The 22,352-nt window shown below is 32.5% G+C and overlaps 1 protein-coding gene across 2 annotated transcripts in view; it reads left to right on the top strand.

Moving 5' to 3' along the window:
- The window catches only part of DNAJB14 (DnaJ (Hsp40) homolog, subfamily B, member 14), a 43,310-nt gene extending 21,750 nt beyond the window's left edge, over positions 1 to 21,560 (top strand). For both annotated transcript variants that reach the window (XM_008585013.1, XM_008585014.1), the window contains 6 exons: positions 661 to 806; positions 10,625 to 10,810; positions 12,387 to 12,481; positions 13,291 to 13,400; positions 14,242 to 14,414; positions 19,392 to 21,560. In XM_008585013.1, the coding sequence (XP_008583235.1) occupies positions 661 to 806; positions 10,625 to 10,810; positions 12,387 to 12,481; positions 13,291 to 13,400; positions 14,242 to 14,414; positions 19,392 to 19,516 (835 nt within the window). In that variant the 3' untranslated portion in view covers positions 19,517 to 21,560. The remainder of the gene's footprint in view (positions 1 to 660; positions 807 to 10,624; positions 10,811 to 12,386; positions 12,482 to 13,290; positions 13,401 to 14,241; positions 14,415 to 19,391) is intronic.
- Positions 21,561 to 22,352: the final 792 nt, after the last annotated feature.

The following is a 22,352-nucleotide window of genomic DNA, read 5'->3' as shown; positions in this document are numbered from 1 at the left end:
TCCTTTGTCGGATGTATATTTTGCAAATATTTTCTCCCACTCTGTTGGTTGTCTTTTAACTCTGTTAATTGTTTCTTTTGCTGTGCAGAAGCTCTTTAGTTTGATATAATCCCATTTGTTTATTTTTCCTTTGGTTGCCCCTGCTTTTGGGGTCTTATTCATGAAGTCTGTGTCTAGTTCTATTTCCTGAAGTGTCTCTCCTATGTTTTCTTTAAGAAGTTTTATTGTTTCAGGGTGTATATTTAATTCTTTAATCCATTTTGAAGCATATTCATTTTTAGATGTGACATACTTTTGAGGAGTTTTGGAATTTTTTTATTCACTTAATAAAATTGTTCTTATCCTCTTATTTTAGTTACAGTGTGTGCTCTGTCCTTCATCCACAATTATTATGGGCTTGGCTTTACTTCTCTGTAGTTGTTATAAATTGCACTAAGGACATTCTTATGGCTTATCTCCTTAGATTGTGAAAAGGTTAGAGGAATGGCATATTGTCAAAAAGGAATAAAGCAAACTAATCCTTAAAGGGATAAACCATCATTAGATTTTGAGAAATGGATAGTTCATGGAGAGTTCTTTATACTCTTTTAATAAATTAAAAATTAATTACATGATGTTCTTCTTTGAAATATACATTATAACACACTCTCTTGTTCACAGCATAAACAAATGTAAAAATTACTATGAAGTACTTGGAGTTACGAAAGATGCTGGTGATGAAGATTTGAAAAAAGCTTATAGAAAGCTTGCTTTGAAGTTTCATCCAGACAAAAACCATGCACCTGGAGCAACAGATGCTTTTAAAAGTAAAGTAAACCTTTTAAAGTAATTTTACTAAGCTCTTTTTAGAATTCACTTTACAGTGTTTCAGAATATTAATTTCTGCTTTTGGACTGGTGCATTCAGAAACCAGCATAAGAAAGTGTCTGCAAAATTCTTTAATACTTAAGTATTAACTTGATATACCCTGAGCCAAACAAGTGCTATTTGGCTTCACAGAAGCAACATGAAAGTTTTGACACAGTTCTAATAACTTTTCTAGGTACTCATACATGCTTTCTAGTTTATCATGAACAAGTAGGGTGATGATTGTGCATGAGCTTCATGCACATTGCCATCTGGTTTTAAGTGAACTAAAAGCAAAATATAGTTTTTGTATGTTTTTAAGACACTAGAGAGTACTAAAATTGGGATATCAGTTAGAATAGCCATCTCCCCAATGTTCTTATATTTCTATTAAACCTGGTCAATTTTTGCATTTTTTTTATGTAGTTATGATGAATGTGATTTTTTTTTAAATTACTTTCTTTCCTCTTGCCTATTACTCGTTTTTTAAATTTTCTTTCTCAATATTCTTTCATTTTTTTTGCCTATTTAGTAAATGTCAGAACTGATTTTTTAATTTCATATTTTGTTACATGCAATGTGTTTGTAATAGTTAAATTCTAATTCATAGTAAAACGCTTAAATTTTTGATTGTTCATTCTTGTGAATTTGACATTCGTAGAGCCAACATATAATATTTACAGTAAAATGTTGGTGTCTTGGAATAATAGGGAGGAGATACTCATTTTTAAAATATCTCAAAAAGAATATTCAATTGGTCCTTCATAAAAATACCATTAAGATTGTTTCCAGAACAGTTTTATTTCTTGAAGGAAGTCACCAAGGAAAATATATTTAAGAATTATTAATATAGTCCTGTAAGAGCATCTGTCAAATTGGTCCTGGTGAAAGTAGAATTCCACTCTGGCACTGAGAGCTTTCCCAGTTTGTTTTTTTAAATTAAAAGTGGAATGTTGAAAGTGTAGGAAATGTTACTTTATTCAAAAACACTAACTTACAACAAAAATTACCTTTCTGTCAGTTCATTTCCTGAAGAATGTGTCCAGGTTATTGTGCCATTATTTTCTTCCTTTCAAATACACACCTTCTGTTATTAAACAAAAATAACACAGATAACAGCACTTATGTTAATTTCTAATTTAGTAGTACACAAAGTTGGGAAATTTCTGATGAAATTTTCAAATAGAGCAAATATTTGTTTAATTTATTTCATTGCTGAAGCCTAATTTCTACAAATAATTTTCAACTTTTATGAATACAAAGTGCTTTATATATGCTGTTACAGAGTTACAAGAAAAAGTAGCTGAAATTTTTAAATAGCTAATTTATTAGCACATATTCCTCCAAAAGTGAAAAGTTCTACATTATGAGTTAAAAGCATTTCTTTAAACATTTTTGGTGTTTTAAAAAATGTTTAGAAATATTATGGCAGTGGGTTATTTGTATGTTTGTGGTCTGCTAGGAGATTTGATTATCAATTAATATTAAGGACGTCAAACTACTTTTTTTCTCCCACTTCTGTATCAAAGTGGTGTTAACATTATTGGTCTTGGAATAACACTAAGTGTATATACCTATATTTACATAGCCTGTGTTGCATTTTGAAGAAATGAACAACATAAATGTCATCCCAGTAAGCCAGCTAGACACTCAAAGGGGTTTTACAAAAGTTGTTGTACTTTGGTGTGGTACATTTCAGAGTTTAATGCTCTGCTTTGCAAAACTAGAAACCTAATACTTGTTAACATGCCAAGAGATGATTTATCTGTAGGAGAGAGGCTCACATTATTCAGTACATGAGAGGTTATCTGTGAATCAAAATGCCAATTTATTAGTCCCGAAAGAGGATCAGAATAGTGAGTTAACTGATGAGCCCATTTTTCATTGAGTGGAAACTACATAGAAAATCCAAGTTGAAATCCACAGATGCTTGATGAGCAGAGGTAGTTAATTAGAAAATACAACTTGTGTCATCACACAAAAATGGCAGGTTTCATTCATTTAGCACACAGGGTCTTTTTATTACTGCTTTAATCATCTTATTTTATTTTTAATCAATCAATCGATCTTTTTTTTGGGATATTAAGCTGTTTATCTCTAAGCAAAGACAAAGTTTTGCCTTTATATAAAAACTAAAATATAGATCAATTGCTCTGTAATTACTGAAGCACTTTTTTACAAAAAATGAGATCCATGTGCTTTTATTTTCTTTAAGAATAAAAAAGATGAGGCAGTTGGTTTAGGGAATTAAATTAAATAGAAGAGATGTTTCTATTTGTGTGCTTTGTAAATCTTTAAAAATAAAAGATACTCTCAAGCAGAGTGGCCTAAATGAACTCTTAAGTTCATGTGGCCGTTCTGTCTTTCCAGTTAGGATTGTAAGTTTCTTAAGCAGGGAATATTTTATTTATATGTACAATGACTTGCACAATATATGTAAACATATTTTAAAAAAATATTTTAATGAAATGAATCCCTTTCCTTCTCTTTGACATAGATGTTTTCAAAACATACCCAGTCTACATTATGTTGAAAGACTCCCCAGTATTTCAGAGCCTATTTGAATAGTACCTGTGCCTGCTGACATATTGAATGTAATAATAGGCAGCATGGGTTAGCTGTGTATGTGTTTGCTTGATAAATAATTATGGATGAGGTGCTTTAGCTTGTGTTAGGTCTGGTAGTTCAGTATTAACCTGTAGAGTGTATCTCTAAGAACAAGCAAGTTAATTTTCACCTTTGGGCTAGTTCTTGTAGCAAAGTACAGTGAGAGAATACGAGATATCTTCTTCCTCAAAGACTTATAAATCATAAAGGGGAAACAAGTCTGACACAAAACATTTGCAAATAGTAATGCCTAACATTTGACAAATATTTTATAAAATTTCTCATTCTCATTATTTAATGCTTATTAAAAATCTTGTGAAATAGTCAGGGGACCAATGTCATCCTTATTTCACAAATAAGGAAATTGAGAGTCATAGAGATTAATTGTTTTATCCAGGATCTCCCAAAAGACTGACTAGAATTAGATACCAAAACATAGAATAAAGGTGTCCAAAGGAAAGTCAGAAAGATGAAGTAATATTATGATCAGAAAATACTATAAATAAATCAAAATGAAATTTTTTTAAATGTTGAAGTAATTCACAGAAAGTTAGGAAAAAGAAAACAAATGAAAAACAGAAAGAACAGAATACAAAAAATAAAATGTCAGACATAAACCCTAACTTATCAGTAATTAAATTAATTGCAAATGATCTAAATATATCAGTTAAGTGACAGAATGGCAGAGTAAACATTTCAGTATATGTTGTCTACAAGAAAATCACTTCATTCGGGCCGGCCCGGTGGCGCACTGGATAGTGCGCCGCTTGGGAAGCGCGGCGGCGCTCCCGTCCGAGGGTTCGGATCCCACATACAGACCAGCTCCCGCTCGCTGGCTGAGCGAGGCGCGGGAGCAACACCGAGGCTTGCGATCCCGTTGCCGGTCCCTGGTCCGGTACGGGGGCAACACTGAGGGTTGCGATCCGTTGCTGGACACGGAAAAAAAAGACAAAAGACAAAAAAAAAAAAGAAAATCACTTCATTCATAGCAGTACAAGGGGTCTTCAAAAAGATCATGGAAAGATCTGTATTATCTTTTAATTCTATTTTTCCTCAAACTTTTGAAATACCCTTACATAGACAGGCTGAAAGTAAAGCAATTGAAAAAATATATCATGCAAACATTAATCAAAAGAAAGCAGGAGTTGCTAAATTAATATTAGATAAAGTAGACCTTAAAGTAAAAAAATTACCAGACAGGAACATTGTATTATGGTAAAAGGGTCAATCCTCCAATAAGATATAACAGTATGAAAGTGTATGCACCAAAATTTGTAAAGCAAAAACAGATAGAACTGGAAGGAGAAATAGATAAATTAACAACTACAGTTGAAGACTTCAACATTTTTCTCTTAACAATTGATAGAACAATTAGACAGAAAATCAGCAAATATATAGAACTAAACACCACCATCACTCAGCAAGATCTAATCAACATTTATGGAATACTCCACCCAACAACATCATACTACAAATTTTTTTTAAGTGCCCACAGAACATAGACCAAAACAGACCATATTCTGGGTCATAAAATAAACCTTCACTCATTTTAAAATACTGTAGTTACACAAATGTATTCTCTGACCACAACGAAATCAATGTAGAAATTGGTAACAGAAAGATAATAGGTAAATGTTCAGTCACTTGGAAACAGCAGCACATTTCTAATAATCCATGGGTCAAAGAAGAAGTCTCAAAAGAAATTTAAGAAAATACATTAAACTGAATAAGGATGAAAATACAACATGTCAAAATTTGAGAGCAGACCAGCTAAAGCAATGCTGAGAGGAAACATAACACTAAATGCGTGTATTAAAAAAGATTGAGTCCCAAATATTGATTAGGCTTCTACCTCACAAACCTAGATAAAGAAGAGCAAACTAAACCCAGAGCAAGCAAAAGAGAGGAAATAATAAAAGTGGAAATTAAGAAAATTGAAAACAGAATAACAATAGTGAAAATCAATGAAACAAAGAGCTGGCTCTTTGGAAAGATCAAAAAAATTGACAGACTGATAAAGAAAAATGACAGAAATGACCATTATCACAAATGGTATCAGAAGCAAGGATATCACTACAGACTCTGCAAGCATCAAAACGATAAGAAAATGCATAAATTTATAAATTAGAACACAAAAATTTATAAATTAGGTAAGAATGGACAATTCTTTGAAAAATATAAATGATCACAACACATTCAGTCTGAAATAGATAATGTGAATAGCACTATAGAACTATTCAGTAAATTAAATTTGTAATTATGAAACTCACTCAGACTCAGATGCTTTTACTGGAGAATTTTACCAAACTTTTAAAGAAGAATTAAAACCAATTCTACACATAATCTTTTCCAGAAAATAGAAGAGGAAGAAACGTTTCCTAATTCATTTTGCAAAATAAGTTTTATCTTGCTATCAAAACCAAAGACACTACAACAGAAGAAAACTACAAACCACTATCCTTTGTGGAATAAACCCAAATATTCTTAACAAAATATCAGAATTGTGCAATATACAAAAGAAACTATACACCTGGACAAAGTGGAGTTTATTCCAAAGTTGCAAGGTTCATTATTTGAATATCAATCAGTGTATTAACATGCTAACAAAGAAAAATCCAATGACTATATCAGTGTAGTAAAAGCATTTTAAAAATGTATACAGCCATTGATGACAAAAACTGTTAGAAAAATAGTGTATTAGTCCATTTCCATTGCATGTAACAAAATACATGAAACTGGGTAATTCGTAAGAAAACAAAATTTATTGTTTACAGTTTCAGAGGCTGGGAAGTCCAAAGTCCAGGGAACACATCTGGTAAGGGTGTTTGGTGGTGGCTTTATAGCAACACAGGGGTCTCACATAGCAGGAGATGGTGGAGCAGAGAGAGAGAGGGAGAGGCTCTCTCGTGCTGTTCTTTTAAACTCCTCAGAACCACATCCATGACCACCACTATTATTAATCCATTCAGTAGGGTATGGTACTCATAATATAATCACCTCTTCAAGGCCCCACCGTGCAATTGCCATAATAGGATTTCCCACCCTCAACAGTTACGCTGGGGATTAAACTTCAGTGACTTTGGGGAGCTATTCAATTCACCACAAACAGGAATATAAGAGAACTGCCTCAACTTGATAAAGAGCAACTTCAGAACACCTACAGCTAACATCATTCTTGATGGTGAAAGACTGAATGCTTTCCCCCTAAGATCAGTAACAAAGCAAGAATGTCGCCCCTTACCACTCATACTCTACATAGTGCTGGAAGTTCTAGCTATTGCATTAAGGAGAGAAAAGGAAGTAAAAGGCACATGGATGAAAAAAGGAAGAGATAAAACTGTCCCTGTTTACAAATGACATGATTATCTATGAGAAAATCTCAGGAAATCAAAAAAAACTGGTAAGTGAATTCTGTAAGATTGTAGGATACCAGATAAACACGCAAAAATCGATTGCATTTCTGTATCCTAGCAATGAACATGTAGACACCAAAATTAAAAATACATTACCATTACAATCACAGATTTAACACGATTCCTGTCAAAATCTAGCAAGAGTTTTGGTAGATAGAAACAGGTTTATTCTAAAGTTCATACAGATAGGTAAAAGAATCTCAATAGCTAAAAACAATTTATTAAAAGAATGGCAAAGTGGGAGTAATCAGTGTACCTGACTTCAGGACTTACTGTGTAAGTTCATCAAAACTATATGGTTTTAGCAGACACATAGATCAATAGAACAGGATAGAGAACCCAGAATTAGACCATATAAATATACCCAATTGATTTTTGACGAAGGTTTAGCAGTTTAATAGAGAGATAGCTTATTCGGTAACTGGTTTTAGAGTAGTTGGGACATCCGTAGGCAAAAAAAATTAACCTTAATCAGTCTCATGCCTTACACAAAAAAATGAACTCAAAGTGGATCACGAATGTAAATATCAAACATAACACTTTTTAACTTTTAGCAATAAATTATGGGAGCAAATCTTTCGGGTCTAGGGCTAGGCAATGATTTCTTAAGACAACACTAAAAGCACAGTTTATAAAAGGAAAAGTTGATGAGTTGGACTTACAAATTTTTTTTTAAGTTTGTTTTGCTCTATTAAGAGGATGGAGGGCCGGCCCGGTGGCGCACTGGATAGTGCGCCACTTGGGAAGCGCGGCGGCGCTCCTGCCCGAGGGTTCGGATCCCACATACAGACCGGTTCCCGCTCACTGGCTGAGCGAGGCGCGGGAGCAACACCGAGGGTTGCAATCCCGTTGCCGGTCCCCGGTCTGGTACGGGGGCAACACTGAGGGTTGCGATCCGTTGCCGGACACGGAAAAAAAAAAAAAAAAAAAAAAAAAAAAAAAAAAAAAAAAAAAAAAGAGGATGGAAAGGCAAGCTACAGTATGAGAGAAAATTGCCATGCACATATCTAACAAATGACTACTAACTAGAATATACAAAAAATTCCCAAAACTCAAAAGTAAAATGACAGTCCAGTTAGAAAATGGGCAAGAGAGATGTAGAGACATTTCACCAAAGATGATATACAAATGGCAAATAAGCATATGAAAACATTTTCAACAACATTAATTAGCCATTAGAGAAATGCAAAGTAAAACCAAAAAAGAGATACCACTGCACAACTATCAGAATAACTAGAGTAAAAAATAGTGACAACACCAGATGCGGTATGGATGCAGAGAATGGGTCAATCATACATTGTTGATGGAATGTAAAATGACAAAGCCATTCCATACAACAATTTGGCAGTTTCTCAAAAAACTAAGTATGCACCTACCATAAAACCCAGCAATTCATTCCTGGGCATTTGTTCCAAAGAAATGAAAATTTATGTTTACATGTAAAACTGGCCATGAATGTATATAGCAGTTGTAATAGCCAAAAACTAGAAACAACTGAGCTGTCATTCAGCTGGTGAATGGTTTAACAAATAGTAGTACACCCTTACCATGAAACACTACTCAGTAATAAAAAGGAATGAACGATTGGTATATGTAGCAACCAAGATCAATATCCAGAGATATGCTGATTGAAAAAAGCTAATCCCAAAAGGTTTCATTCCATTTATATAATGGTTATATAATATAATCTCATTTATATACTGTATTGTTCCTTTTATATAACATTCTTAAAATAACAAAATTATAGAAATAGAGACTAGATTAGTGGTTGTCAGGGGGTTATGTAGAGGATGGAGGAGAAGGAAGTAGGTATGTTGATAAAAGGGCAACATGAGGGTGGTGATAGAAATGTTCTGTCCTGATTATATCAATGTCAGTATCCTGTTTGTGATATTGTATTATAATTTTGCAAGATACTAACTTTGGGGGAAATTAAGTAAAAGGTATAGGAGATCTCTGATTACAACTAAATGTGACTCTATAGTTCTCTCAAAGTAAAAAATTTAACTAAAGAAGAGTGAATCAAGTGGGAGAGTACCTTTTGGTGAAGTAAGTGACAGCGAGGTAGAAATGGATTTTGTAAGACTTTGGAATACCAAAATTAATTTTGGATTTAATTCTTTAGGTAATAAATAGCTGCAAAACAATTTTTTGATTATGGGTATGGCACAAAGTGAGTAAACAGAAAATTACTCTGAGTGCAGTTTATAGAGTAGATTGGATTACGTGTATAATTATAGATTATTACAGTGTTTTACAAATATCTTCTAAAATACCTTAGTGTTTGGATTTTTATTTTTAACGAAAACCTTAAAAATAGAATTGGGTATCCTATGTATTAATAGTTTTAAAAGTACTAGCATTATGAAATTACATGAAATAGCCCATTTAGTTTATAGATGTTAAGTCCTCAAACTGGTATTGTTACTGGAAGTACAACTTTAGCAGAGATTGATAGATATGCTTCTCTTTTTAGGTATGGGTTAATATCTTGGTGTTGTTTCTAACTACATTGCTTGGATCTCTGATTATCCTTTCCCACTGAAATAACATAAATGATGGCTACATTTCTGAAACGCAGATCTCGTTGAGAGTCTGAAAAGTTTGAGACTATTTCTTCAGATAGATGGACCATCCACCTAATTTTTAAGACAACAGGGTCCACAGATCACTGAAAACTATCTCTGAATCTCAGTTTTAAGAAGCTCTGTGAGAAAAAAAGTTCCAGAGTATTTGTATATAGTTAATTTCAGTGTAGTATGTAATCATCCAAAAATAACCACTTAAATGGGCATCTATTTTGCTTGGACAATACCTGTGGCAGCCACCACATGAGATCCAAAAAGTTTTTTAAAAATATCTCATATTGCAGGAGGCTTACAATGTAGTTTAAGAAAAAGCTGTATTTATGAAATGATTATTAATGTCAGATGAGAATAGGGTAGTTTCTGATTTTAGAATGGGAAATAGAATTCCTGATTTATAAATAAATATCACGAAAGTAGCAGAGTGAGATAGGACTATCTGTATTTATTCAAAAACTAATTTAGACTTTATGCTGGACCCTGGGGATAGTGCAATGAAAATATAAACACAGTCTCTACTGTTATGAAGTTTACTGTTTTAAGTGGATTAAATTGTTCAGGAATGGAATGAAGGAATAGTTCACTTTTGGTCCCCGTGTGCAAAAAAAAAAAAGGTTTATGGTGTAGGTTGCATAGAGTAGTGAGAGTATACTTATTGTGCCAAGAACAATTGACCTTGAACAGATTACTTAACCATTTTGAGCCTCAGGGTCCTCATCTGTAAAGTGGGGGTGATGATGGATAATGTAGTAAGGTATTGGGCACAGAGCATGGCAGTTAGCAGGTACTCAATAAGTAGTAGCTTCTGCTCTTATTATTGGTTTGAACAATCCTGAGGAATGGCTACTCAAAAGGAAGAAGGCACTCAAAAAGGAAGAAGCAGGATTTTAGGGGATGGAACATAATTTTAAGAAGGGAAAGGTGGATGTTCCTTTGTTTCCAAGGCAGTATGAAGACTTGCCTGTCTAGTATAAAAAGTTGTATAGAAAGATAATAATATGTGTAATTGCAAACAATGTATAATATCTTTAAAATAAATTATTACTGTTTTACAATTTTCTTGATTACTTTTAAGTAGCTTTTGTTTTGTTTTTACATGACAGTAGCTTTTATGGGGCAATCTTTTATAATATAAAGACTTTGCTTACCAACTTTTACTCATTACTTTTTCAGAGATTGGAAATGCTTATGCTGTTTTAAGCAATCCGGAGAAACGAAAACAGTATGACCTCACAGGCAATGAAGAACAAGCTTTTAATCACCAAAACAATGGCAAATTTAATTTCCATAGAGGTTGTGAAGCTGATATAACTCCAGAAGACTTGTTTAATATATTTTTTGGTGGTGGATTTCCTTCAGGTAATTTAATGTTAATTATAAATATTATATTTTTAAAGTTAGAGATCCTTACCTCTAATTAGGCTACTTAGAGGTTTACCTACCTTCTCCCCTACATTTCTTCCAGTGTTATGATCCTGTGATGGTTTTTCATGAAGATAGGAGAAAAATGTTAAGGTTATTACTTTTACTGTAACCTGTCTTTTTCCTAGAACATATTTTAATTAAAAAAAAAAAAGAAGTGTATAGACATTCTGTGTTTTATATAAAGCTGAAGAAAGAGAGTGTAAGCAGGAAATCCAGTGACAATATCTTAGGCAAGTGCTGTTACATGGGAGGTATCCTGCACTCTGGATGACTACTTGACATTGGTTCTCTGGAGATTTTTGTAAACATTTTATTAATAACATTATAGATTGCTAATTTGGTTGTGGAAGTCCTCATGTGTATTTCCACTGAAATAGTAAAAAGTCTGACTGATATATATAATGTAAGTGTTTGGGTTTTCTTTTATTACATTAAGATAGAAATAAGCTATCAAAGTGTAACATTGTAGTGGTACGACTAAATGAGTAGATTTTATAGTACCAGCGTAAGTAGGATTGAACTATACTTACATTTACTGTGAGCTGTTTGTGTTGAAATTAATTTTCTTTGAGAGTAGCTCCTCCAAGGTGCTTAAAATTATAGCTCCAGTCTTCTTTTCAACATTTATTTCAGGTACTGAGTTAAACATCACATTTAAAATTAGGAGAATATGAATGAAGCAATATAATTTGGCCCAGTGGTCCTCTCTAAATGTTATTGAAAAAGGTTGTGGTTATTGAAAGTTTGTGATTATTGATGCATTTTGCAAAGCATATTTGAAGGAAAGAGGATATGTAAATACAAATTAATGACAGAAGATATAACTTGTGTTTTGACATATTAGAATACATAATTACCTCTCACAGAAAAATTATTGAAAGTAGTAATTTTGACTGAAAATATTCTAGGAACAATTAGAAATTTTTCAGGCAATAGTGAATGTTTTTTTTTAATAGTAGATTTGCAGCTCTTTTGCCAGTTATAACATAGTTTACTTTGTCAGCAGTAGCCATTTCTGGTTGGTCATCATATTTGAAAATAACTTGAGTATCTATCTGCAAGAGAACATTTGATTAAATTGTGGTCTTTCTATACCATGATACATTATACGGCTATTTTTTAAAAATGAATTAAAATGCTATCTTTTGATTTCTAGAGATGTTTGCAATTCATTGATAAATGTGGAAAGTAGTGTTTCAGAATAATGATCCAAGGTTTGTAAAAACAGCCAACCACAACAAGTCCTCTTATATGTGTAGCAATTAGTGAAGAACTCCTACTCAAATTTCCACAAATAAGAAACTTCTGTCTTGCCTTAAGGAGGCAAAGTCTGGGAAGAATCATGCCTTTTTCTGTCTACTTTTCACTCATAAGAGGAGAAGGCAGTAAGCAATCACTTCTTAAACATGCATTATTTTAGTAATTTTACAAAAAGAAAAATGTGCAAGAAAATATGATTTTTCTGATCATAATTGCTCTCCCTAATTTAACCTTGCTTTTAATTTTCTAGGTAGTGTACATTCATTTTCAAATGGGCGAGCTGGTTATAGCCATCAACATCAGCATCGACATAGTGGACATGAAAGAGAAGAAGAAAGAGGAGATGTATGTTTATAATATGATTAGAAATCACAGAATGGCAAATTTCAGCTCAGGAAAAGCAATTAGAGTTTTCTAAAAATAGAGCAAGTTGTTTTAGGAAGTTATCAGTTTTTTCTTACCAGAATTGTTTAATAGAGACTAGAAAATCCCTTAGGGATATTGTAGGAACAGGGGTAAAGGTAAGGGTAGAGGGTTGTTGGGCAGTATCACCCCTTCAGATTTGGTATTCTATGATTCTAAAGAAGATACAATTGCACTGTGCATGTTTTGGAGGTAACTTCTTATTGTTGGTCCTAAAGAGTTTAGAATTAATACACAAAAGCTTAAATTAGAAGTAACTTTCCTTGTTCTAATGCAGTTATACCTAATTGTCTGTAGCAATTAAATTACACGAAGTGGAAAGGTAAATGGAAAGAACACTAGACTAGAAATTAAAAGACCTGGGCCCCAGCTCTACCACTCATCAGCTCCCATCTTCCACCCTCAAATCCAAGGTAAAAATAGTTTTGCAACCTGCAGCATATTGATAGAGTCTCTATGTGTGTGAGAAAAAGAGAGACAGGGACTTGCTCATCTGTAAAATGATATCAAGTTATATCAGTGTCTTTCAAATAAAAATCTCCTGTTGATGTGCCTGGAAAGTTGTATTTTTAAGAATCACCTCAGGAGGATGATATGATCAGGCAGATTTGAAAGCACTGAAGTAGATGATCTCAGAAGTCTTTTCTGCCTCAAAAAATGTGTGACTACTGTTGGGTTATTGACAACTACAGTTATATTACAATTTGTTATTTTTTGATGATTTTTTATAGGGAGGTTTTTCTGTGTTTATCCAGCTGATGCCCATTATTGTATTGATCCTCGTGTCATTATTAAGCCAGTTGATGGTCTCTAATCCTCCTTATTCCTTATATCCCAGATCGTAAGTAGCTAAGTGAAATTTAACAAAATGAATTGTTGCTGTTTCTTATCTAGCTTCCTTTAAAGGGCCTTGTGCTCTTTTAAACGTTTAAGTAACAAATCTGTTACTACAAGTGTACCAGATTTAAAAATCTCTATCTAATTTTTAAAATAGTTACTTAAGTGATAAATCTGTGTTATGTTATTCACATTTCTGTCCCACTGTGGATAAGGACAGAAGCGCTATATTTGAACATGATGGCAATTTAATATGGTAGTTAATGTGTTCGCATTAAAGACAAAGAATATTTTAAAAACAAAAAGAGTAGTGATTGATCTTACATACAGTTGTGTCATTAAGGCAAAATGACTTTTATGTTTGTAAAATATTGATTAAATAAAAGCAAATACTACTTTTTTGTTATATGAGGTATTTTTCTACATATACTTTATATAGAGTATATACTAGAGGTTCGGATATAAAGGAAATTTAATACATTATCCGTTCTAGACCACTTTAATGTAATACAATTAGCATAAAGAAAGCTTTATAAAATTATATTGGCAGAAATTTTACAATATTAAAAACAGATTGGTCTAAAAATAAGAATTAACTTTTTATTTCTTCCAAATAAGACTTTTATTACCTAAAAATTGAGTGAACTTTATAAGAACATAGTATATTAAAAGTGTGGTTACTTTTTTATGACATGAAATTGTGGTTTTAGGCAATTTGAGAAAATATAAATAAATTATTACCAATATTAACTTTTTAATTATTATTATTTTTGTTAGCTTGGTTTGTAGTAGCATATTAGAATGTCCAATTTTAATTTAAAAATGATCATTCTTCTCTTTTACAGTGGATCAGGGCAAACTATTAAAATGCAGACGGAAAACTTGGGTGTTGTTTATTATGTCAACAAGGACTTTAAAAATGAGTATAAAGGAATGTTACTACAAAAGGTAGAAAAGAGTGTGGAAGAAGATTATGTGACTAATATTCGAAATAATTGCTGGAAAGAAAGGCAACAGAGTAAGTTCATCAGATGTTTAACATTTTAAAACTTATTCACAGCCTTTGGAATTGATTACTGTAGATTTCCCTACTCAAGGAATGTTCTGGAATTCCCTGGCACATAATTAGAGCTCAATACTTAAATGAGATAATATGTTTTCAATATACGTGTGGTCTAACACAGCACTTGGTACACAGTAAGGACTTAATAAATGGTACTTGTGTTATTGTTGTTATCAGTAACTATCTGGTTGAATAAGTGAATAATGCTAAATTTCATTGTCTACTGTAAGATGCATCACTATTTTATGTTTCCCTAAGAAAGAAAAAGAATACTGGCAAATAAACTGTGACATCAATTTTTGAGATGCATCCCATTTGAGAGTTAAGTTTGAAACTCTTAATTAATTTAGCTTTAACATTTAGCATTTAATGTACAATGAGTTTTTTGACATTTTATTTTCCTTTATTTACTTTGTGCATAGAGTAACGCTCAGGAACTTGCTTAGCCTTTTCCAGCCAGTTTCCTTAGTTTATGAAAAAGCTGTACCTTTAAAAAGGTTGACCATAAGAATATGCTGAAATGATACGTGTGAATTGATTGTTGTTATGGTTCTTGTTTTTGTGGCTGTTATAAATAATAATGTAGACCATATAGTGTAGTGTTAGGAGCACTAACTTTGGAATTAAATGACTAAAGTTGAAAACTAGGTCTGAAGTTTTTAGCTGAATAATTCAAGTCAGATATTGTAACCTCTGTGAGTTTATTTCTTCTTGTATAAAATTGGTGATGATGAGTGGAAGGAGGAAATTATAACTGTCATTTATATAATGTGTATTGCTTCAGTCACTGTGCAAAGCACTTTATGTAGGAGGGTACTTCAAAAAGTTCATGGAAAGATTCGTGTTATCTTTCAATTTTATTTTTCCATGAACTTTATAAAAATCTTTTCATGAACTTTTTGAAGTGCCTTCATATGTTAACTCATTTAAATCCACAACAACCCTGTGAGGTTTTTATACCCATTTTACACATGAGGAAACTGAGGCAAAGAGAGATTAGTAACTTGCCCAAGGTCATAGAGGTAATCTGTGATTGAAAACCAGACAGTTTGTCTTTAGAATCCAGGCCTAGTGCTCTGAAGTCCTCTCAGTAATAACTATAGGTTTGTTGTGAGAATTAAACAGGCTTCACACATAGTAAATGCTCAGAAAATGTTAGAATTTAGCATCATCTCTTGCTTGCTAGGGAAAATTTGATAAAATGTAACTTTTTGTGTACAGTCATGTGTTGTGTAAGGATGTTTCAATCAATGATGGACCACATATACAACAGTCGTCCCATAAGATTTTAATGGCTATACCATATAGCTTAGATGTGTAGTAGGCTATATTATCTAGGTTTGTGTACATACACTCTATGATGTTCACATAATGTCCAAATGGCCTGATGATGGGTTTCTCAGAATATATCCCTTTTGTTAAGTGACACATGATTTTACTACTGAGAGAGTTTTTACCCTCTCTGGCCATGGTTTCCTCATCTATATAAAGGTAGTTAGAGGAAATGTGACCTCTTTGGCTTCTAACTCTATGAATCTGTGAAATCAGTCTGTTCTCAATGTGGAAAGGGTTACTTTAGTCTAAAGGTTTTCAGGTTTTCAGCTATGAGTGAATTGCTGCCCTCTATCCCCACAAACCCCCTAATATTTGGTAATGTTTGGAGACATTTTTGTGTGTTGTCGTGGACCAAGGGTGGGAGTGGGAGGGATTGCTACTGGCATCCAGTGGGTTGAGGCCAGGAATGCTACTAAGCATCCTACAATGCTCAAGAGTGCTCCCTCAACAAAGAATTATCCAACCTCAAATGCCAGTAGTGCCAAGCTTGAGAAGCTTTGAGGGCAATAAATAACAAATGTTATTTATTTAATTTTATTTTTTTGATCTCCAGTACCTTGCACAATTCTTGGCATATCATAGTTATATAGGAAGTATTTGGTGGAGGTATAAACAATTGGATGAATAATTTATGAATTCATATGAATGAATACATGGAAAACATGCTTATTTTGTTTAAAATGAATGACTGGCATATTAAATATGTCTGCTTTCAAATACAAGTTCTAGTTCCCAGCCAAATACAGATGATTTTTGGATTATACATACTTACATTCTGTTAACTTGAATAATTGGGGTTGACTGTGTAATAAGAAGGAGGAAGGAAAAGATATTCATATTTATAGGAAATAGTATAACATGGTTAGAATATAGGCTCTGGAACTGCCTCACAAGATCCTGACTATACCAATACATTTCCTAGACCAAGTTATTTAACCTCTCTAAATTTCAGTTATCATTAAAATATGGACAATAACAGATAATATATTTTAGCACTTAACATAGTGTCTTGTACCATTAAGTGTTCAATATTATTATTTATTATAATTAATGATTACTTTTTATTGCATCCAACTACAAGCCAAGTGTTTTTGCTTGGCATAATCTAGTTTAATCTTTTAACAATCCAGCAAGAGTGATATTAATAGGTTTCATGGACCCTTCAGTCCATGTTCTGTCTGCTACACTAAGTTGTCTGCAACTATATTACACATTTACGTGGGTATCTTAAAATTGTTATCAGAAGTTTTAACTAAATCTGCTTTTAAGTCATTCATCTACAAAACAGCTTGCTTGCATTCAAAGTTATCAATGAAACAAAAGACAAAATTCTTCAAAACTAAAAGAGACTAAAGGGACATAATATCTAAAAACAGTGTATAATCCTGGATATGATCCTGGATTGGATCTTGGATGTGGGGGGAAAGTCCATAAAGAACTTCATGGGACAACTGGTGAAATTTGAATATGGACTGTACATTAGATAATGGTATAGTATCATTGTTAACTTTCCGGGGTTTTTTGTTTGTCTGTTTGTTTTGGTGGCTGGATCTTAAGGGGATCCGAACCCTTGACCTTGGTGTTCTCCCAAGTGAGCCACCGGCAAGCCCCCTCATTGTTAAATTTCTGAACTTGATAATTATATTCCAGCTATATAAGAGAATGCCCTATTCTTAGGGAAAACATGCTGAAGTAATTAAGAATGAAAAAGGTCATGATGTCTGCAACTTACTCTCAAATGTTTGTGCAAAATAACTATAATAGTAACAATAGCCTTTATTGTAGAGAGAGATCTAAAGCAAACTTGACAAAATGTGAAGAATTGGTCCATCAAGATAAAGAGTTTTAAGGTGTTCATTGTACTACTCTCAATGTTTGTGTAGGTGTGAAATTTTTTAGAATAAAATTTAACAAACTCAGTACTTCTATAAGTTAGGAGTTTTGTGATGATTGAATGTTTTATTTGTTGACTAGGATTAGATTATCTTGTTTAATAAAGTCATCAGATGGATGATTGGCCAATGGATATACTACTGCTAGGGTTTTTCTGTTTTGGAGTCACTTCTAAATACTCGCTAATGTCTAGATTGGTAAAATAAGTGTTTTATAGAATACCAGTAGAAATCAGAAATTGAAAATAACAGAAAGAATATTAGATTAGGAATTGATTTGGAGATCAGCAGTATGAGCTTTCATTTATCTAATTCTTAAGTACCTTATTTGGGAAGAGTCATCTGCAAATGTATTTTACAAGTACATTCTTTGTAAATAAAGATATAGTATAACATTGATTGAGTTGTTAATTCTATTCCAATTGATTGAATAAAGATCAATTTCTGGAGATCTTTACAAATTGAATACACTGTCACCTGTGAGTATATTTAGTGTGTGGTTCTGACTGATGGATATAAACTAGATGTCCTTTATTTTGGCCATTGTTTTTTAGAAATTAACTGATTTTTTTTTCTTTTCTTTTCTTTTCTTTTTTTTTTTTTTGTTACATCTTCTCTAAGTCCTCCCACCCTTTAGAAGTGTTAGTGGGGCCGGCCCGGTGGCGCACTGCTACAGTGCGCCGCTTGGGAGCGGGGCAGCGCTCCCGCCGAGGGTTCGGATCCCACATACAGACCGGTTCCCGTTCACTGGCTGAGCGAGGGGCAGGTGCAGCACCGAGGGTTGCGATCCCGTTGCCGGTCCCGGTCCGGTACGGGCGCGACACTGAGGGTTGCGGTCCGTTGCCGGACACGAAAAAAGACAAAAAAAAAAAAAAAATAATAAATAAAAAAATAAAAAAAAATAGAAGTGTTAGTAAACAGTGAAATGGCTGGAAGTAACAGAAAAAACAAGGGCTAAGAATTTTGATTTGTAGTTCATATACTTATCATTAGTAGCTATAATATCCATACATTGAAGGAAGCCTCAGATGTACTTATTTGCTGAATACTGCTCTTATGATTGTATAATGATTGTACAACAAATGTTTTTCCTCTGTGTTCCTTTAGTAATGTCATTATATATTTTTTAGACTCAAACTCAAAACAAGTTTTTAAATTTCATACTTAACTCTTGGGATAATTAATCTGAAACCTTAACAAAAGATCACAGCAAAACAACCATTAGCAGGACTGAATACCATATGATATTTTTAAGATAAGAGGCCAAGATGTTGCTTCAGAGCACTGCGGTTTTAAACTATTGGGGACAGGAGTGGAAGGAAAGGGTTCCAACATGAGTTGACAGGATTCTTTTTTTTTTTTTTTTTTTCTTTTCTGTGTTTGTTTTACATGCTAGGTTGGGTTCCGGTAAAGGAAAGGGTTCCAAAAGGGGTTGACATGATTTTTTTTTTTTTTTTTTTTTTTCTTTTCTGTGTTTGTTTTACATGCTAGGTTGGGTTCCGGTAAAGTTTTCCTTTAAGGAAAAGTTTTTCTACTTAAAATGGCTTTTAAAAGTAATACTTGGATTTGTTTTTTCTTTTTTTCTTTTTAAAGTCACTTAATAGAAAATATATTGAAGGGCTTCTATGAGACATCATTTGAGTTTAAGCAACTTAGGTAATGTAAATTATTATTTAATTAGCAAAATGTTTTTGTTTGTTAACAGAAACAGATATGCAACACGCAGCAAAAGTATACCGTGATGATCGACTCCGAAGAAAGGCAGATGCCTTAAGCATGGACAACTGTAAAGAACTGGAGCGGTTGACCAGTATTTATAAAGGAGGATGAACTGGAATTTTTATTTACACCTTTTAGTGTACTCTTTCTTTTTTCTGTAAGTAAGTTTAGTTTCATCATGAGAGCTGAAGAAAAAGATTTGATATTAAAAACTACTGAATGGTTGGTTCCTGGAATCTTGGACTGTTTATGACCTACTGGCTCCTTTAAATAGTGAAAATTGAAAACTAAAATTAACATTTTAGTTATGCTTCTACAACTATTTTCATTTTAAAAGCTTATATGATTTCTAACTAAAAACGTCTTGAGAAAGGATTATCACACCTTTAGCAATTTCCACCTTTAGTGTTTCTCCATTTTTACCCTTATCATGTAAATATTTATGGAATGACCATTTTGTGTATATACAGATTATTGCCCTTTTATTTAAATTCTTTTAGATTTTAGCTCCATGAGACACTTCAGTTTAAATTGATAGGATAAATGTCATATGAAACAATTACATTTTCCTTGTCAGGTGTTGAATATGTGCAGTTTAAATAATGAAACTTTTTTCAGAAAGAAAAGAAAACAAAAACTGTTTAACTTTGTGTAAATCTTATAGCATTATTAGCTTAGAGAGAATTGATATTTTTAATATTGCCATTATATTCCAGAATACATATATATTGAGATAAATGGACTGGTGTACAGTATCATTTTGCTATTTAGTTTTATGAATTTCCAAGCCATGCGTAGATATGAAATGCTATACTGATAGATTTTGAAGAAAATATGAGGAAATGACTATAAATATTAAAAGGATCTTCAACAGTACATTGCAGTTATGCTATTTGCAATTTCAATCATTAAAAGGCCCCCAAATGTTTATTTATGTGTCTTAGAAGGCTGCTAAAATTTATGAAGAAGAGGACCCACCTAATTTCCCCCCTTGGAAATTTGCAGTTTCTTAGTGATCATTTAAGCAGGATGCAAAAGTAAATGGATTCTTCTACAAATAAGTAATAAGAAAAAATTATTACTAAAATATAGCTTCGTGCCTTTAACCCTATTGCCATCTCTTAAACATATAAGTAGATTACATTACACTTTTTTGATCAGAGCATGATCTGCTTAGCCACATGTGACAGTGAGCAGATACACAGCAGCAGGTAGAATAGTGATTTATAGCAAGTCATCCTTAAAAAATTCTGAGCTAAAATCTATTCATCACCGAGTAATTCAATTAATCCTATAGGAATAAGCTCCTTTTTATTAAATCCATAATATAAATTAGAGTAAACCAGCTGGAAATTAAAGTTTTGGAGCCTCTATATTGCATATGAAACTTTGACTCTGGTCTATGTTTGACAGTTGTAATATTTTAATGATTTTTCTTCATATTCAGTTAATGGAACATGAACATATCTTTGATCATTTTTTGTGAGTGAGATAATGTTAGATAGAATGGCTTTGTTCTTTTGTTTACAGATTTTTTTCTGAATGTAGTTAATTTATGAGATCTGTTGAATAAAACTTTAGCAAAATGACCTCCTAAAAATGTTCTCTAGTATCCCCTTTTCCAGATGAATCAATTGAAATGCCTGATTGAATTTGTAGATTAAACTAAATAGTATACTGTCGTAGGAAAGGACAACTTAACCAACTTGCTTGTAGAAATGTGACTTAAAAAAAAAAAAACCAGTGCTTAAAAGAAAGTACAATTTTAAATATTTTCTCTAGCTTAAAGAACACATTTTTTAAAAATAAGATCATAGCATTCTAATTAACTTTGAAAGTTCATTTGCACCAGAAAATTTATAAAAATGTAAACAAAAAAATTCATCTATTTATTTTTTCAGTTTTAATGGGAAATTTAAATTGTTGTAGTTGATATTATGTGAACTAAACTTTCATGTTGATTTTTTTTTTTCCTCCCTTACTGTCAGCTTTAAAGGGATAGACAAAGTTATCAAGTTAAGGGATATCATAAACCATACATCAAATCACACGTGGCTTTTGGACAGTGTTATATTTCATTTGCATTGCTGCATTCCATTACATTTCATAAAATGTTGGGAGAAATGTGTTTGATAAAATAAAATTTTCAAGCAACTGTGGGAAATGACTAATGGAGTGCCTGACAATTTAAGCTACATATAAAGTATGCAAGTAAAAATTAAGTCCTTAATGTCACCTGTATTATGGTGTAAAGGCCCAACAAGTGTCTTAGAATTTTGTGTTAACTTTACAAAGTAAGAAGGCTAGATATCTTGAGATGTAAGATTTTCATGTTTGCTATTTATTTATAATTAAAAAATCCCAATTTTTACCATTTTACTTTTATCTACATGAGCCTTTACAATTTTATGTGATCATTTTAATCACCACCTAAAAGCCCTCATCAATCTTTTAGTATTTCTTTACTAGCTTGTCTAACTGATATTTTAGAAGTTTGGCAGCAGTTATGTTTATTAATGCTTTACATTGTTATCCCTTTTTACATACATACACACACACACACAAACACAAACATTATTGTCCTTATGAGGATTTGGGGAAAAGAAAATAGTACCTTTTCTCCTCTTCTATTTATTCCTTAGTTTCCAAATAGAATGGTGCTAAGCATTTAGTCATTTGTAAGTTCCAGAATTTATTTTGATCAAATAAAAGAACTGAATTCTCAACAATGAGAAATTTTAAGTTATAATTCATCTAATAAGTGAAATTAATATATTTTAGACATAAATTGCATTTGAATACTTAAGTATTTGTTTCATAATCATTATGTGCTTATTTATGATTTACAAAGATTTTGGTAGAAAAAAGTAAAGTCCTTAAGGCATATACATATATATGTGCGTGTTTGTGTGTGTGTGTGTGTGTGTGTGTATGTGTGTGTATGTGT

Source organism: Galeopterus variegatus, unplaced genomic scaffold (assembly GCF_000696425.1).
Source record: "Galeopterus variegatus unplaced genomic scaffold, G_variegatus-3.0.2 Scaffold3422, whole genome shotgun sequence".
NCBI lineage: Eukaryota > Metazoa > Chordata > Mammalia > Dermoptera > Cynocephalidae > Galeopterus > Galeopterus variegatus.
Note: the sequence above shows the minus strand (reverse complement) of the source record. Positions and strands in the feature narration are given on the sequence as shown.